This window comes from Mobula hypostoma, chromosome 7 (genome assembly GCF_963921235.1).
Source record: "Mobula hypostoma chromosome 7, sMobHyp1.1, whole genome shotgun sequence".
Classification (NCBI taxonomy): Eukaryota; Metazoa; Chordata; class Chondrichthyes; order Myliobatiformes; family Myliobatidae; genus Mobula; species Mobula hypostoma.
In genome coordinates, this window is record NC_086103.1 from 166,545,505 (window position 1) to 166,564,716 (window position 19,212).

Here is a 19,212-nt window from a genome sequence, read left to right on the forward strand (position 1 = left end):
AACTGTTTGGGTTAGGTGAAGTTGCCTCCAGTCCACAGTCTGCTGGAAGGAAGGGCCTCAATAAACAGATGGGCCGTACTCTAATGCACATAATTATGTCAAGATAAAGTTTGTATTCCACTATCCTCCACAGACTGATATTTGAGAGTTAGGATATTGTTAGGTTTGGTGGCAATTAAGTTGAAGTGGATGATTTATCACCACCACTGCACGGTGGTAGCCAGTAGAGTCACTGCCTCACAGCATCAGAGACCTGGGTGCAATACTGGCCTCGGCTGATATCTGTGTGGTTGACTCATGGCTCTCCTCTGGCTGCTTCAATTTCTTCCCACATCCGAAAGATGTCTGGGTTGAAAGGTTAAGTGGCCATTGAAAATTGCCCCTCAAGTTTAGATGAGTGGGAATCTGTCAGGAATTGGTGGGAATGAGGGGAGAAAGAAATAGAACCATATGTATCTTAGATAGATGAGAAGAGGCAATGAAAGTTCTCCAACCACTTAAGGACTTTTTAGTACCAATCATCAGTCACAGAAGATCCACAGATCTCTGTGTAACTTAACACTGGAGTAAGTTCTGATGTGCAGGGATTTGTTTTATTTGTTCATGAACGTAGAGTTCAATTTCAAGATCAGAAATTAATGTTTATTATTAACATTCCTTAAATTGGGTGGGTTACAAGGCTAAATTTGAGTGTTGGTGTGATTGAACTGCATTGCTAAGTGTTCAGAATTTAGAGTGGGTGAGAATGTCAGATTTCCTCTGCTAATATTGAGCCATACCAAACAAAGATGGCTTTCCCCTCACTCCAGTAGTCAGGCATTCAACCGCTCAGAAGTCCTGGTGTCTCATCTGAGATTCATTTATATATCGTGTACTTTGAAACATACAGTGAAATGTGTTGTTTGTGCTAACAGCCAGCACAACCTAAGGAAGTGCTGAGGACAACCTGCAAATTAAAGGCATCCGTTAGTCTTGCGAGACCATGGATCTGCACCTGGAAAGTCTTCACTCTGCAGGGTGCAGGCCTGGGCAAGGTTGTATGGAAGACCAGCAGTTGCCCATGCTGCAAGTATCCTCTCTCCACGAGGCCAATGTTGTCCAAGGGAAGGGCATTAGGACCCATACAGCTTGGCACCAGTGTTGTCACAGAGCAATGTGTGATTAAGTGCCTTGCTCAAGGGTACAACACGTTGCCTCGGCTGGGGCTTGAACTTACGACCTTCAGTTCGCTACTCCAATGCCTTAACCACTTGGCCACGTGCCTGCAAATATCACCACACATTCCAGCGGCAATATAGCATGCCTACAATGTTCAGCAGAACAACACAAGCAGCAACTACAGCAAGAGCAACAAAGCAACAGTAAACAAGCCCCTTTCCCATCAACCCACTCAACACACACATGTACACACACACGCACACAGAGGACAGACCTCCAGCCTCTGGATTTGTAGATATCGGGCTCGGTAATTAGTCTCAAATATAATTTAGGGCTCCAAATAACAAGCGGAGGTAAAGTTTAAAGTGTAAGAGCAAGACACAGGTCCTGGACTGTATGCAGGACTGCATATGAAGCAAGGGGTTGGAGGATGTAATGCTCCCTATAAACTCACCTGGTTCATTTGAAAATTTATTGTCCAAATAAAACAAAAAATGAAATAAAAGTATGTTGGCGTATGACTCAGAGTAACTGAAAAATCTACTAGTCCAACATCACCAAATTCCCAATGGCACTGGATTACCAGAGATTTACATGGTTAGGTTGGTTTGGGTTTACGCTCGGCATTTAAATTCAGATTTCCAGATTACAAAACACCTTGATACACATTCATTCCAAGTTCACAGTACATTTATTATCAAAGTTCAGAGATGTCACAGTATGATACCTCGAGATTCATTTTCTTTCACTGTAGAACAAAGTAATACAATAGAATCAATGAAAAATTGCCATTTCCTCAAAGCTAACCTTCCTGAATTTAAAAGTATTAGCAAGAATAGGCTTATCTTCTGTTCACTAACTGTAGATTTATATACATTATATACATTATTTTGTATCAATTAAAAATAAAGTGATTCTGAACTTTGCAAACACCATTTTAATCAACATATGATGTATTACTTGTATTAAATTGGGTTTCCAATTTGTTGAGTATAATACGGTATGGACTTGACAGAAATTACATATTATTTGTTGGTGCAGAGTGGTACTGATGATGCAAATTCATCTTGCCTCTGCCATAATTTCTAAAGAACTTAATTATAATTGTGAATAAGCTGAAAGGTCACTCACAATTACACTGATTGTTTGTTTGTGTCCAACTGTGCACAGCTGCTGATGTCAGAGAGTGCACTTAATTTTCTTCGTTTGATGATGTGAAGACAAAGTTCTTTAACAATCGAGGAAAGAGCCCATCTTCCATCTTCTAATGATGCCGATCCATCAAGATGGCCTGGATTTTGCAGGAATTGAAGATCTCTCTTTCTGAAAAGAGCTGTGATCAGAGCGGAGGAGGAGGTTGCTAAATGTGTCTTTCATTCATTTTCTTTCAACATTTCCATGTTATGGTTGGTTTGGGTAAAGAGGAAGTTAGTCCGACAACTGAGTTTGTCACCAGTGCATCCTGCTGTTTATCTGGAAGACGGAACATTTTCTCTTTTCAGCTGTGGTCATTTTACACATTGATTTATTCCCCTTCTGGATGTTCTTAATTTTCATTTTGCTTTGTGTGATTTTTACAAAACAGCGGATAGACAGCAACCTTGCAACATTTTTGGCTCAAGGTGAAGCTGTACCAGAGCTGTGTTCTGTCCACACTGCTGTACCGGTTAGAATCCTGGTGCATGACAGAGAACAACCTTGACAAGCTTTCGTCATTCTACACCACGAGCCTTCAGAAGATCTTTCATATTTTCTGGCAAGATAGATCTCCACTCGTGCTCTGCTCCTTCAGTGTCACCAAGAGGACATGGCCACAATCATCATAAGAACATAAGAAATAGGAGCAGGAATAGGCCATCTGGCCTGTCAACCCAGCCCGCCATTCAGTAAGATCATGGCTAATCTGGCCATGGACTCATCTTCACCTATCTGCCTTTTCTCCATAACTCTTAATTCCCCTACTAATACAAAAATCTATCCAACCTTGTCTTAAATATATTTACTGAGGTAGCCTCCATTGCTTCATTGGGCAGAGAATTCCACAGATTCACCACTCTCTGGGAAAAGCAGTTCCTCCTCATCTCTGTCCTAAATCTACTTCCCTGAATCTTGAGGCAATGCCCCCTAGTTCTAGTCTCACCTACCAGTGGAAACAACATTCCTGCATCTATTTTATCTATCCCTTTCCTAATTTTATGTTTCTATAAGATCTCCTCTCATTCTTCTGAATTCCAGCGAGTACAGTCCCAGGCAATTCAATCTCTCCTCAGAGTCTAAACCTGTCATCTCCAGAATCAACCTGGTGAACCTCCTCTGTACTGCCTCCAAATCCAGTATATCCTCCTTCAAGTAAGGAGACCAGAACTGCACGCAGTACTCCAGGTGTGGCCTCATCAGTACCTTGTACAGTTGCAGCATAAACTCTCTGCTCTTAAATTCAATCTCACTAGCAATGAAGGACAACATTCCATTTGCCTTCTTGATAGCCTGCTGCGCCTGCATTATGAGGAAACGTTTGAGATGAATTGGGCACATGATGAGAAGAGAGACAATCTCCACCATCAGGACAGCACTTCAGTGGACCCCTGAGGGACAAAAGAAATGAGGGAGACCAAAGACAAATTAGCGTGTTACCGTAAAGGCAGAAGCAAGGACCCTGAACCACATCCGAGGCACAATTGAGAAGATGGCCAAGGATGGATGAAGATAGAGGACGTGCATTGCTTCCCTAAACTCCAGCAGCACAACAGACTGTAACTAGCTGATTAAACTGAGATACAAAATAAGGAGTTCAATTGAACTATTGGAAATCACTGATCAGGCCTTAACCATTATGTTATAAATACTAACAACAGGAATTCTGCAGATGCTGGAAATTCAAGCAACATACATCAAAATTGCTGGTGAACGCAGCAGGCCAAGCAGCATCTGTAGGAATATTCACTATATATACCATTGACACTTGATGGGTTACAGACCAGTCCATCACAGGCAAGGCCCTCCCCACCATTGAGTACACTTACATCGAGAGCTGCCACAAGAAAGCATCATCCATCTTCAAGGACCCCGACTTTCCAGGCCACGTCCTTTTCTCGCTCCTACCGTCAGGCAGGAGGTACAGAAGCCTTAGCCCACACCACCAGTTTAGGAACAATTATTACCAGTGGTTCCTTAAGGTTGTCATAGCTGGGGCAGGGAGTGGGGTTAAGCTCCCACTACCTATTAAGCGCTGTCAGTGGCATGCAACTCAAATAACCTCTGACAACCAAGTCCAACTCCTGATCTTCACATGTGGCTGAGCTACAGAACCCGGTGGAACTGTTTCTACTGACGGAAGAATGGGCAAAGGTGGGTTAATGGCACATTAAAACCAATCACTTCGGGCAAATCAGCCATGGTTGGTAGTTTATCTAGAAGGATAACTCTGCTGCCTTGTGGCTATACCCACTCACGGGGAAGGCTTCCGGAGTAAACCCTGTGGGAAAGTCTGGCACTGGAGTCCCTAAGGCAGTCCTACAATGAGTTCAACACTGACTAGCAACTTCTGCAATGCTGCTAGTGCAAAACTGTATCAGTCTCTGCCATTCCTTTAGATACATCAGCTACGTGGAGAGGGGGAACCTACTGGATGGTCAACAGCTTTCTCTCCATATCTTACTGCCCTGGCTTGCTAAACATGTAAACAACTGGGATGCAACTACTATGGTCAACCAACGGAGGGTTCAATGTGTCGAAACATCTCTTTATGACCCCATCTACCTGTGACAACACTTCAAAGGAATTATGGATCTGTATTCAAATTCCAGTGTTTGCTTGGTGGAAGACATGCGTTTGTCTGTGGACTACTGAGAACTGCTTGTTTTTGCGAACCACACTCATGCAGCACCATCAGCTTCTAGGACATGGGTATTTATGGATGGTTGAATGATAATTAAACTTGAACTATCAGTGGAGAGCCAGGGACTTTCCAAATATTGGAATGGCTAACACAAGGGGACATAATTTTAAGGTGATTGGAAGAAAGTATGGGGCGATGTCAGAGGTAAGGTTTATACATAAAATGTGGTGGGTGTTTAGAAAGCCCTGCCAGGGGTGCTGGTAGAGCTAGATACATTAGGGACATTTAAAAAACTGTTAGATAGGCACATAGATGATAGAAAAAAGGACTGCTATGTTGGAGGGAAGGGTTAGATTGACCTTTGTTGTTGTTCAGTCGTTTAGTCGAGTCTGACTCTTCATGACCTCATGGACCATAGATTCCATTAGGTTTTCATGGCAAGATACAGAAATAGCTTGCCAGGCCTATCTTCCATGCAGATACTGCTGCTGCCCAGGTTGGGACCCGGCTGGGTTTGAACTCAGAACCATCTGCTGTGAAGTCAAGTGCTGATGTCACTACACCACCAGCCAGCCCATTTTAACCTACTGTAAGATTGATCATTGTGGGCCGAATGGCCTGTACTGTGCTGTAGTCTTCTATGTTCAATGTTTCATAATTGGCCATCTGGGCAAAACACTAAAAAGAATTATGTAATGACTGATAGTGTTGGAGAATAATCTTATTGCCTTCATAGATACAGCTAATTGATTTCAAATTCACTGATCATTGTGTTGGCAAATGCCGAGTATGTGTGATGTTTAGGAGCTCATTATTTTATAACATGCAGTAACTCATATTATTCTGTAATCAAGTGTTGATTATCACTAAATGCATTTGCAGTGATTACCTTCTTGATTATCCTTTAGGAACTATCAAATAAAACTGAGCCAAGACATAATCAAACCACATCAATGTGTTTGCACAGTTGGATAGATTTTTAAAAAAATCAGTCCTAAAGTGTGATTTAACAAATATCATTGAAATCTCCTTTACAGAATTAATCTTCCAAGTCATCATATATCCTTGGATTTGCAGGCATCTTAAGCCAGAAGTACCAGTCAGATGATCCGTCTTGATGTCTGCCTGAGGACCCTACAATCACGGAAGCCAATTCAATTCAGTCTATAGGATATCAAAAAATGGTTGAGGACTGGCTGCAACTGATGACCAAAGCCTTAAATGTAGCGATAAAGGCTTGTGCTCAAAAAATTAATAGATCTTGTGTCAGGTTCCAATATTGGCATGTTCCCAGCACTGCAGAAAATTGCCCAAGTCAATGCTGTCCAGAACAGCAAGGCAAAATCAGTCCAGCTATTTCATACTCATTTCATGCACTCTCAGTCATCAGTGATGGAAGCCATTACTGATAATACAATTAACTGGCAGATCATTGATGATCTCCACCAGAACTGCTCACCTCTGGATGTTATGAAAAACTTGGATGAAAAAGTAGGATGAAATAAATGAATTCCAGAGGTGAGGTGAGGGGTGAGAGTGATTGCCTGGGACAAAAAATGCAGCCTTTGACCGGAAGAGGTTTCAAGGAGACCATGCATGGGACCACGTTGGGTTAAATATGCTAGTAGTTGAACTTGTGCCTTGACAAGGAAGGTAGTTGTGATTCAATGTATCAAACATACTGAGATACAGTGCGTGAGAGCTTTATGTTCCTTCAAGTCAATATCACCAAGAACCTGTCCTGGTCCAATCATGTAGATTCTATGGCCACAGAAGTACACTAGCACTTCTACTTCCCCAGAAGTCGAAGGAAATTTGGCCTGTCTTCATTGACCATCTCCTATTTTTCTAGATGTACCACAGAAAACATCCTATCCAGATGCATCACAGCTTCATATGGCAATTGCTCTGATCAAAACTGCAAGAAACTGCAAAGGCACAGCTCATCACATCTCAAAAACTAGCCTCCGCTCTGTGGAGTCCGTCCACACTTCCTGTTGCCTTGGAGAAGTAGTCTATATAATCAAAGACCCCTCCTGCCCTGGCCATTCTCTCTTCTCCTCCCTTCCATCAGGGAAAAGATACAAAAGCTTGAAAAAAACATGCAGATATTGATTCACCAGGTTCAAGGGCAGCATCTATCCTGCTGTTATAAGACTATTGAATGGACAACTTCTCCAATGAAAATGAATTCTTCATCTCACATTTTAACTTGTGTGTAACCCTTGCACCATATTGTCTACCTCTGTTACACCCTCTCTGTTAACACAATATTCCGTATTCTATTGTTCCTCCCTTGAGCTACCCTGATGTGTCTATGTTTTGAAATTATCTGTTTGAGTGGCACACAAAACAAAGTTTTTCTCTGTATCTTGGGATGTGTGATTGAAATAAACCAATTACATTCTTGGTCTTCATTCACTGGGACCATCTGGAGTAACATTGGCAGCCATGTTAATTTAGGCTGGAATTAAATGGCCTGTTTGCACTTGATGTCATCATTGAGTCATAAGGACCAAATACTAATTTGTTCCTCGCAGGTTTTTGTTAGTGCTTAAAATCAGAAATTACAGTATTTTAGTGGCTGTCTTTGACCCGGTATCAAATAGGCATGTTAGCTGTTCACTTACAGAGTTTCTGTCAACTGAAATAAAACCATGAAAATAATCAGGTGACCAGGCAGTACCTGTGGCGGGGGGGGGGGGGGGGGAGAAACAAAATTAATGCTTCAGATTGATTATCTTTCATTGTGGGTGGCAGATGGAGATACGTTTCTATCAAAGGAGGTATAAGACGCACCTTCCCGCCACTAACCTACAAGTGACCCTTGGTAAAGTACAGGACGTGCTGAGCGCCTTCCTGATCAGGGTTGTGTTAAGCCACGGGAGCAGGTGGTGAATTGTCGTATGAACAGTTGGCCCATATCACAAGTCCTGGTTATGCGATCATTGATGCCAGGCAAACAATCTCTGAAGAGTACTGATAAAGTCTGTGTTCACACGTCCTTGTAAAGGCACTGCCCAGAAGAAGGCAATGGCAAACCATTTCTGTAGCAAAAATTGCCAAGAACAATTAAGATCATAGATAGAGAAAAAATTAAGAACAACGGCGTGAGGGGGGTCTTTACCCACAATTAGATTAGAGACTGATGGAAGACCGTGATCATATGACATGGCACATAATGAAGATGATAATTCTTTCAACAAATATATAAAATGTGAAGAAAGCACTATGCAAAGAAAGGGGATGGAAGTATAGGACAAGAGAAAATCTGTAATGGAGTGGAAGGTGGGAGAGATGGAGTGATAGAACTAGTAAAGAAGTCGGCTGAACGTGGGTGGGAGAGTAACAAGATGGCACCTGCAGGAGGTGGGAATAGGAAAACACAGACAAAATCTGGTGATACTAAAAGCAAGAGAATAAAACACTCTGAATACTGTAAAGTTGTGATACCGGATTGGAATTTCAGTTGAGCGCCAGGCCAGATTGAAATGGTCAGTAGGTCAGGGTCAAAGGTGAGGGACGATCCAGTTCGGCTCGTTGCTCCATGGGGTTTGTTCTTCTCTGTGCAGGACTGAGGCTCAGGCCTGCAACTAGTGGACTTCTGGATCAGCCACAGTTAAACCAGGGGCTTTGTGAACTACTGTTCTGAATACTGTTTGCTTGCTTTTATTAGGCGATTTTTTTTTTCTCTCTCTCTCTGCACGCTGGGTACTTGACTGTCTTCTTTTGTTTTTGATGGGCTCTGTTGGGCTTCTTTGTTTTGTGGCTGCCAGTAAGGAGACAAATCTCAAGGTTGTATACAGCATACATACTTTTAATAATAAATGTACTTTGAACTTGGAATTGATGATTACCTGAATATACTTGATTCTGTCCTGAAGTCTGTAAAGCGGCAAAGTGTTCTTAATAGGAGGCAAAGTGCTACCCATTAAACTTACATTGAGCCCTGCCATAGTAAAGGACCGTGAGATGAGAATGGAAATCAGTTGGTGAATTAAAATGACAGGTGAAGCTCAATGTCAGCCTTGCAGACTGAATAGTGGTGTTCTGTAAACTAGCAACCCAAAACTGAATGGGAAGAATTGCCGAAGTGAACTACCCAGTAAGAGTGTTTGGGACACTGGATATGTAGAAGGTGGGGATGTAAAGGGGCAAAACTGTTCCTGCTGTGTTCCTGATACCGAATGCTGGAGGATAGTGATTCAGGCAGCATCAATGGAGGGAAATAAATAGTCAACATTTTGGGCCAGGACCCTTCTTCGGGACTGGAAAGGAAGGAAGCAGAAATTAGAATAAGAAGGCAGGGGTTGGGGTGGAATACAAGCGGCAGGTGATGGTTGAGACCCAGGTCAGGGGAAAGGTGGGTGGTGGAGGACAGAGGATGTGAAAACCTGGCAGGTGATGGACAGAAGAGGTAAAGGACTGAACACGCATTAGGCTTTGATAGGAGAGGACAATAGGCATGGAACTTAGGGAAGGAGGTGGGGAACCTGAAGGAAGCGATGAACAAGTCATGAGGGCAGGAGAGGAGAAGCGAAGGAGTGAGAGGGCCTCTAGAATTCAGGAATGAGGTGAGTTTTCCCCCCAGAATACTTCACTTTGGCTCCCCACCTCTTTCCCTTCATTCCATGGTCACCCTTGACCTGTTGAGCTCCTCCAACATTTTGTGTGTGTTGCTCAAAATTTGCAGCATCTACCAGATCTCTTGTGTGTATCTCCTGTGTTACTTGGGATGGTATCATGAAAAAGAGGAGTGAGTGTGGGGTAGACAGACATGGAAGGGGGGAGGAATCAGATCATTTTGCAGGAATATTTAAGGGGGAGAATATGATTAGCTTTTGCATCTTCTTGGCAGCATCAAGAACAATGGAGGATAACCATTGAATGTGAAGATGGGATGGGATTAGAAAGCCTGAGCAGAAGGAGAGGAGCTTACAGCAGAAATATGCAAAATGGGGAAGACTTGACTGTGAGGGCAGTATCTACTATGGTGGACAGAAAACCATAGAGGGGACAAACAAGACATATTGGAAACAGCTGGTGTAATCTGTGCCAGGACAGATTGTTTAACTAATGGAAAGCAGAGAGTTGGGATACATGGATGTTACTCTGTTTGGCAATCAGTGGTGAGCAGTGTGCCACAGGGATTGGTGCTGGGCCCGCAACTATTCACGATATACATTAATGATCTGGAAGGGGACCAAGTCTAGTGTATCTAAGTTTGCTGATGATACTAAATTGAGTGGAAAAGCAAATGGTGCAGAAGATACGGAGAGTCTGCAGAGAGATATAGATAGGTTTAGTGAGTGGGCAAGGGTCTGGCAGATGGAGTACAATGCTGGTAAATGCGAGGTCGTCCACTTTGGAAGGAAAAAATGGAAAGGCCAATTATTATTTAAATGGTAAATCTGCAGCATGCTGCTGTGCTTGGGAGAGCTTGTGCATGAATCACAAAAGGTTGGTTTGCAGGTGCAGTGGGCTATCAGAATCAGAATCAGGTTTATTATCATCGGCATGTGGTGTGAAATTTGTTAAATTAGAAGCAGCAGTTCAATGCAATAAGTAATCTAACAGAGAAAGAAAAAATAATAAGTAAAACATAATAATAAAGATAAATGGAATGTTGGCTTTCATTGCCAGAAGGACTGAATTTAAGAGCAGGGAGGTTATGCTGTACAGGGTACTGATGAAGCTGCTCCTGGAGTACTACATGCAGTTCTGGTCTCCTTACTTGAGGAAGGATATACTGGCTTTGGAGGCACTGCAGAGGAGGTTCACCACGTTGATTCCAGAGATGAGGGGGTTAGACTATGAGGAGAGACTGAGTTGCTTGGGACTGTACTCATTAGAAAGAAAAAAGTAGATAAGGTAGAGGCAGGAATGTTGTTTCCACTGGTAGGTGAGACCAAAACTAGGGGACATAGCCTCAATATTCAGGGGAGTAGATTTAGGATGGAGATAAAGAGGAACTGCTTTTCCCAGAGAGTGGTGAATCTATTGAATTCACTGCCCAATGAAGCAGTGCAAGCTATATTTAAGACAAGGTTGGATAGATTTTTGCATAATAGGGGAATTAAGGATTATGGGAAAAGGCAGGTAGGTGGAGATGAATGCACGGTCAGATCAGCCATAATCTTATTGAATGACGGAGCAGGCTTGACAGGCCAGATGGCCTACTCCTGCTCCTATTTCTTATGTTCTTATGTTCCAGATACGGTGGATGTGAAGAAACCGTGTTAGTAGAATGGAAGCAGGCTGAGGAGAGGTGTGGTCATGCAAACTGAGAGAGTCTATAAGCTATTGATAGATACTGTATACAGGCCTAACCCTTGTAAATAGACAAGTCAGTAAAAGAAAGAGAAATGAATCAGGTGAAAGCGAGAGCCAGGCAGAAATTGGCAGCAAAGTTAATTGAACGTTTTAGTTCTGTGTGTGAGCAGGATGCAGCACTAATAAACTCATCAGTATACTGGATCAAGAGGTAAAGACGGGAGTTTGAGAAGGATTCAAAAAGGAATGATCCCACATATCACACAAAAGAGATGGGCACAGTATTGGGACCGCATGGGTTGTCATAGCTACTCCCTTTATTTGGAGAACATGAGCAGAATTAAAGGAGCGCTTGTTCAGTTTGAGAACAAGTTCAGCCAGGCAAGGCTAGAGGAGGAGACTAGGTAAATGTCTGCTTGAGGGAACCAGTGAAGAACTTTTGGGCCATCTATATGTGGGACGAGATTGTGGGGAGGGATTGGACTTTTGAGTTGAAAATAAACCAGATGGGAACAAGGAGCTGAAAGTTGTTAAATTGACAGAGCGTGTCAGGAATTGAAACAGCTGAAAGTTATGCTCCTCCCATTCTTCCATCCTTTCTGTCGTTCTCATTAACTGGAGGATTCATCCAAAATTGTATTTATTAATAATGGCCACTTCTTCTCTTCCTCTTTTCTAAGAAATTTGACAGAGGCAAGGTTTGTAATAAATTGGGCCGGCATGTTTGGCTAAAAATGGGTTAGAAGTCTTGAGACATAAAACTCCGTGGGTGATAAAGAACAGACAATTGAAGCATTTCATAATAATTTAAACATTTAAATGTTAAAAATTGATATGTGTCCAGATTTCAGAATAAAAGAAAACATCATTAATTAAAATTATTACCCCTCATCCTTAATATAATGATTAAAATCAGTTTAGGGCTTTAAGAAATCCTATTATTTTTATCAAATACTGTCACAGCAACAAACACATTTGATTGAGTTTTTTGAATAAGTAACCAAGAAGGTTAATGTGGGCAAGATAGTAGGTATAGCCTATATGGATGTCAGTGAGGGCTTTGGTATTGTGGTACAGTGTTGTGAAGTTAGATCATGTAGAATTTGTGTGAGCATTTTAATTGTAAAAGCAATTGGCTTGATGGTAGCAAGCAGATGGTTGAAAGTTTATATTTTTGGACTGGAGGTCCATGATTAACAGTGTGCCTTAGAGGTCAGGATCAGAATCAGAATCAGGTTTAATATCACTGGCGTATGTTGTGAAATTTGTTGTTTTGCATTAGCGGTACATTGCAATACATAATACTTAAAAATTGTCAATTACAATGAAGACTTTATATATATCAGAATCAGAATTAGAATTAGGTTTAATATCAGCAGCATATGTCGTGAGATTCATTAACTTTACGGCAGCAGTACACTGAAACACATGATAAATAAATACAGAGGAAAAACCTGAGTTACATTAAGTATTAAATAGCTAAGTTGCTATGTACATACATCTATTGATGCTTCTGGACACATCTTCAGTGATGTTCCTGGAATCATCGTGTGTTTCGGGTCTTTCAACATCATACACCCTCCTCCAGGTGACCCAGCTAGGGCTGATCAGACCCCAGCTTGTGTCCAGATGGCTAGCTACTTATGACTCCATGGCTCCCCTCTTTTGAGCCACAGCCATCTTGAGGCCCTCTCTGCCGCATCGGTGGTACTGCAGATGGCTCTCCTCTTCCTCTCTCCCTCGATGCCCAAAATGCTGAAGGCTCTAACTAAAGAATGGGCTATGAATCCCCTACAACCAACCTCCACTGGGAGACACCTCGCTCTCCATCCAGCCTGCTGACAGTTGCTGACCAGTCCTGCGTACTTAGAGAGCTTCCTTTCAAAGGCCTCTTCCAAGCTATCTTCCCGTGGGACTGTCAGCTCCAGCAGCACCACTTGCTTAATCGACTCAGACACTAGGACAATGTCTGGTCATAGGGTGGTGGCTGCGATATGATTGGGGAATTTCAGCTGCCCTTTGAGGTCCACCAACAACTGCCAGTCCCTTGCAGAGGTCAGAATGCCTGCAGATGTTCTTTTGGCACATATTGGCTGCTCCCCAGCTCGGACAAAGGCAATAATAGGCAAAATAAGTGGTGCAAAAAACTAATTAAAAAGTTGTAAGGTAGTGTTCATGGATTTATTGCTGATTTAGAAATTGGATGGCTGTGGGGATTTAAGTAAATAGGAACAGCTTCTTCCCCTGCACCATCAGATTTCTCAATGGACAATGAACTCATACATTACCTCACTATTTTTTGTTCTCTTTTGGCACTATTTATTCAATTTCCCCACCATCCGATTTCTAAATGTTGAGTGTGTGATTGATATATAGAAATTTTCAATTTCATTATTTTTGAAAGCATCCTTGCTTTACAATTTTTTTTACATGCATCTAAGACTTTTGCACAGGACTGTAAAATCATGAGGGGTGTAGATCTGGTGAATACACAGTCATCTTCATAGGGTTGTGGAATCAAAATGAGAAGACATTGTTTTAATATAAGATGAGAGGGATTTAATAGGAACCAGAGAAGCAACATTTTCACTTAGAGTATACAAATAAGTTGTCAGAGGAAGTGATTGAGGCTGGTACATTTACAAAATTTAAAAGGAACAAAATATTAAAGGTTGGCCAAATACAAATGTTAGTCCTGAAGCGTCGACTGCGCCTCTTCCTATAGATGCTGCTTGGCCTGCTGCGTTCACCAGCAACTTTGATGTATGTTACATGGCAAATGGGACTAGTTTAGATGGCCATCTTGGCCAGCATAGACTAATTGGGCCAAAGGGCCTGTATCTCTGCTGTATGACTTTGTGGCTCTTTGACAAACCCCCAATCCTCTCCCCATTCAAATTCAGCCATATTAGAGAAATGTATTTAAAGTAACTCAATAAATGCAGAAATTCCATGTCAAACAGCAAAAGCCGACAGTCTTGCAAAGTAGCATTAATTATTCTCCTGAACTATGTCATTCATCTTTCATTTGTGCTCTTGCACTTAGCAAGCATTGTCTTTTTTTTGTAGGAGTATACCATTGATATCTTTTTTGCTCAAACCTGGATTGACAGTCGTCTGCGATTCAACAGTACAATGAAAATTATCACTTTGAACAGCAACATGGTTGGTCTCATATGGATCCCAGATACCATCTTCAGAAACTCCAAAATGGCTGATGCTCATTGGATCACCACACCCAATCAACTACTTAGGATATGGAATGATGGGAAAATCTTGTACACCTTGAGGTGAGTTGAAAAATATTTTCTAATGTAATAGATTTGGCACCTTCCTGTTTCAATGATCAAAGCCAGTCTGAGGAGAACTTGGATCTGGGAATTTCTATCCATTTTATGGTGCCCAGTAGAGTCTGATGAAATGGCAGGGAACAGCTTTTTGTGATGGTGTTGGATCTGCTATCTACAGTGTATGACGTTAAAGAAGACTATTAGAATCATACAATAGAGAAGCAGACCATTCAGTCTAACTCAACCATGCTGATCAATGGGCTCCCATTCATAGTAACTCCAGCACACAGCACAAGGTCCATGGTCCTCTATGACTTAGTAATTCAAGTGCACATCCAGACACTTCCTAAATGTTTTCAGCCACTCAGCTTTAACCATTCTCTCAGGCAGTGTATTCCAGGTACATCCCATTAGCCAGATGAAGGAAGTCCCCCACAATTTCCTTATAAATCTCTTATCCCTTACCCTCAACATGCATCCTGTAGTTTTATCTACCTCTGACATGGAGAGTCTACCCAAACTATACGTACTGTACTGCAGTGATGTTGCTCAGAACTTTATGTACCTCAGTCAAAAGAATCCCTGATTGTATCATTTTCAAGACTTAAGATAACATATCAGCAGAGGTCTGGCATGAGCACTGCCAGAGAAGTTAGCTATCAACAGTGAGCCATCCACTCATTTTTCCATCACTCTATGACCATTCCAGGGAATACCTGATTTCCAGTAGAGATCTTAATCAGATCAGCAGAGATGTGCTGAAAAATCATTCACAAGTACGAAATAGGTAGCAGGTTTTAGTGAATCCGTGAAGAAATTCATTAGAGTTCTAACATAAAACAGTGGCGAGGGAATTAGATCAGAAACTAGAAGTTTAACAAAATAGCATTTTCTATGTCCCATGAGGACATCACAGTGTGTGGGCATTCTTTAGGACCAATCAGTTTGCTGAGCAGAAGTGATAAAGGTCACTTTTATATGTCATAGCACAATCAATTCAAGAGCGCCTGAAATTACATTAGGCTGATTTGGACTGAAGAATGCTCACAACACTGCAGACTCTAAGCAGGTCCAAGTTATTGACTGCAACATCTGTGATTTCCTCTCTGATCTTCAAATGCAAGATTATCCTGATACATCAGTCAGCTTTGCAAGATAAAGGTGGAAACCACTGATGCTCGGGCTCCCATCAGCATTGCTTTGCATCTCTGTTAAGCTTTCTCTGGGCCACAATAAGACTCCGTGTTCTCTTCAAAATTGCATCCAATGGTCCAGAACAGGTTTTCCTGAAGCCTTTTTCTGGTTGCAGTGCAGTTGCACCATCTGATTGTTTCATTAGTATAAGAGACTATAATCATAATATCGGAATTAGGCCATTCGACCCATCGATTCTGTTCTGTTGTTTAATCATGGCTGATTTATTTTCTCTCTCAACCCCATTCTCCTGCCTTCTCCACTTAGCCTTTGATGCCTTCACTAATTAAGAACTTCTCTATCTCCACTTTAAATATAACCAATGGCTTGACCTTCACAGCCATCTGTGGCATTGTATTCCACAGATTCATCAACCTCTGGCTAAAAAATTTCCTGATCTCTGTTCTAAAAGGACATCCCTCAATTCTGAGGCTGTGCCCTTTGGTTCTAGACTCCCCCTCTATAGGAAACATCCTCTTCATGTCCACTCTATCTAGGCCTTTCAATATTCAACAGGTTCCAATGAGATCCCTCCTCATTCTTCCAAACTCCAGAAGGTACAAACTCAGAACTATTAAATGCTCTTCATATGTTTAACTTTTAATTCCTGAGATCATTCCATGAACTTCATTGGGACCCCTCCAATGCCAGCACATCCTATCTTAGATAAAGGGACGCAAAACTGCTCTTAATTCTCCAAGTGTGATTTGACCAATGTCTTGAAAATTCTCACCAATATATCCTTGCTTTTATATTCTAGTCCTCTCAAAATGAATGCTAACATGTCATTTGCCTTCCTTACCAACAACTCAACCTACATGTTAACCTTACATTTTTGGATGTGCTTGGCTACTATACGCAAAAGTAGGAAGAAATTGGAATGGCTGTTAGAGCTTCAGGGACCTGGTTTGCTCCTGATAGCCAGTGTTGTCTATTCTCCTGGGCTTCTTTTGGGTGTTTTGTGTTCCTCCCACATCCTAAATTTCCAAATGCATGTTGATAGTTTAACTGGCCACTGTAAATTACCCCACGGTGTCGGTGAGAGGCAAAAAATTAAGGGGAGTTGATGGACTAATTACAGATGTACAGGGGAAACTGGGGTCTAGGGAGTGGTGTTGCTATGAAATAGATGTTTACTTGTAAAACTGATTAATGGAATTTCCTATATGTAACATCACCTGAACTTTAGATTACTTTACATCTTTCTAAGATCCCAAATAATTGTTATTATTTGACATAGAACTATAGAAGATAAGTTAGATCATTTGTGCGCTGTCTTTGTGAAGAGCGAGGTAAAATTAACATTAGCGTCTCCCAAAAGATGCTTTATGTTTTTTTTAAGTACTTAGTGGAGATTCATTAACATAGGAAATCGATTTTCTCAAAATTACTTAGGGTATAAGGATTCTTTCAGACTTGGTAATGAGGCAATAGTTAACATCAATTAGAGATTTTATACAAAGGAATATGTATTTTGTATAAGACACAGAAAAGTTTTTCTGGAGACCATATCTTATTTGTTGGAATTGACAAGAAAACAGATCTGGAATATTTCTGAATTTCTCAGAAACACTTGGGTTTTCAACATTTTTGATAGCCAGCTATGCTGAGACTGTGACTCATCAGCTGTCTCAATTTTTATTAGCATTCTCCCCACCCCTATCATCCTGTTACCCCAGCATGATTTGTCCTAAAAAGGAGAAAAGACTCGCTGGTGAAGTTGGTATCATCACTGTTGAGCAAGTTGGCACAAGAGATCCACACAATGCAAGTATGGTCTTTCCTTATGTATCAACACCAGTTTGCCATTGATGGGAGGTTCTTGGTCAAGATTACTTGCAATGTACGAAGCATTGAAAAATATACATACAAAAATGTGAAGGAGTGAGTCAGAAACAGACAATAGAAAATAAAATTAGGACACCAGAGCATGTGAGAAGAAATGTCATGCATGTCTATAAATACACTGGTAACGAGCAAGTTTAAAAAAAATTGGGTTATAAGAGAAACCTGAAGGTTTTTAAAGATCACATGTTATCAAGGAAGGAATTGAGCAGTTGAAGTTAATTTACTATGCATTCAAATCGGAGATTGCCTGTTCAGAATTCAACGGAAAATAGCAAGAACATTTGGAAAAGCACAGAACCAACTGACCAGCGTGACTGTAGCAGCATAGAGTATATATTTTAAAGCAGAAATTTCATAGTTATTTGTTGAATTGGCCATTTAAGGTACACTTGTTTTAAGATTCAATAAAATGTACTGCAGAAACTTTTCTGTTTTATATTTAACTAGTCATATATAATCGCTGGAACTAGGCACAATGAAAATATTTTAAAAGTATGTTCTATATAGAAGACAAGACAACAACACAGCAGCTACAATAGAGAACGAGTACAAAGTTACTGGACTATGGTGCATTGTAAGTTCAAATCTACCCATTTAAATACAGTATTTGATTTTAATCTGGTAATTTAGCTTGGAAATCTTTCCATTCAGATAGTGCGTTTGATTTCAATCTGATAATTTAGTTTGGAAAGAAGAACATTATCATCAACAAAACATCAGTAAGGAAGCTTTTGTTTATACTGTATTTTCGCTATCTCGTTATTTCTGTTATAATATCTCTTGCCTTTTCCTGATAAAAATTGACATATTTTTGCTAATCTCACCCTTTTTACTGTAAGTGATTTTTCACAATCTGTTTTTGTCTCCTGGTGCTTCATGATCATATTATATATTTTTCTCTCTTTATCAACTATTCCTGAATTCCAAATTTTCAAATTCTTTAGACTTACACTTCACATTGACAGCTCTTAAATAAAAACAGAAAAATGTGGGAAAAACTCAGCAGGTCAGGAGGCCTCTGTGGAAAGAGAAACAGTTCATGTTCCAGATCAAAAATCATTCATCAGTATATTCTTGTTGGCCATGACAGGACCATTTTCCTGTGAATTTTTATGTAGTGGAATAAATATTTTATACATACTTTTCTGTTCAGCAGGTAATGATTTACCATAGGAATTGGTACTAGGATATTAAGCTTTTTCGATTTATATAATTAGCTTGGATGAAGGAGTACTCACCGATACCTTTAACCTCTCGCTTTGGCAGCCTGGGGTACTCACCTGCTTCAAGCAGGCTTCAATTATACCATTATCTCAGAAGACTACAGTAGCTTGCCTCAACGACTATCGTCCAGTGGCACTTACATCCACTGTGATAAAATAAATTGAGATTTTGGTGATGAAACAAATTAACTCCTGTCTGACAAGCGACATAAATCCACTCCAATTTGCCTAACATGAAGTCAAGAGCAGATGCCATTTGATTGGCTCTTCACTCAAGCCTGGAACATCTGGAAAGTGAAGCTGCATACATCAGGGTGCTCTACAGCTCAGCATTCAATACCATCATCTTCTCAGAAATAATCAATAAGCTTCAATTCGTAGGCCTCAA

The 19,212-nt window shown here is 41.0% G+C and overlaps 1 protein-coding gene across 1 annotated transcript in view; it reads left to right on the forward strand.

The window, feature by feature from the left end:
• Positions 1–19,212, forward strand: part of LOC134349733 (gamma-aminobutyric acid receptor subunit gamma-3) — a 771,468-nt gene that overhangs the window by 254,290 nt on the left and 497,966 nt on the right. Inside the window, exon 4 of the mRNA XM_063054505.1 lies at positions 14,339–14,559. Within this exon, the coding sequence (XP_062910575.1) occupies positions 14,339–14,559 (221 nt within the window). The remainder of the gene's footprint in view (positions 1–14,338; positions 14,560–19,212) is intronic.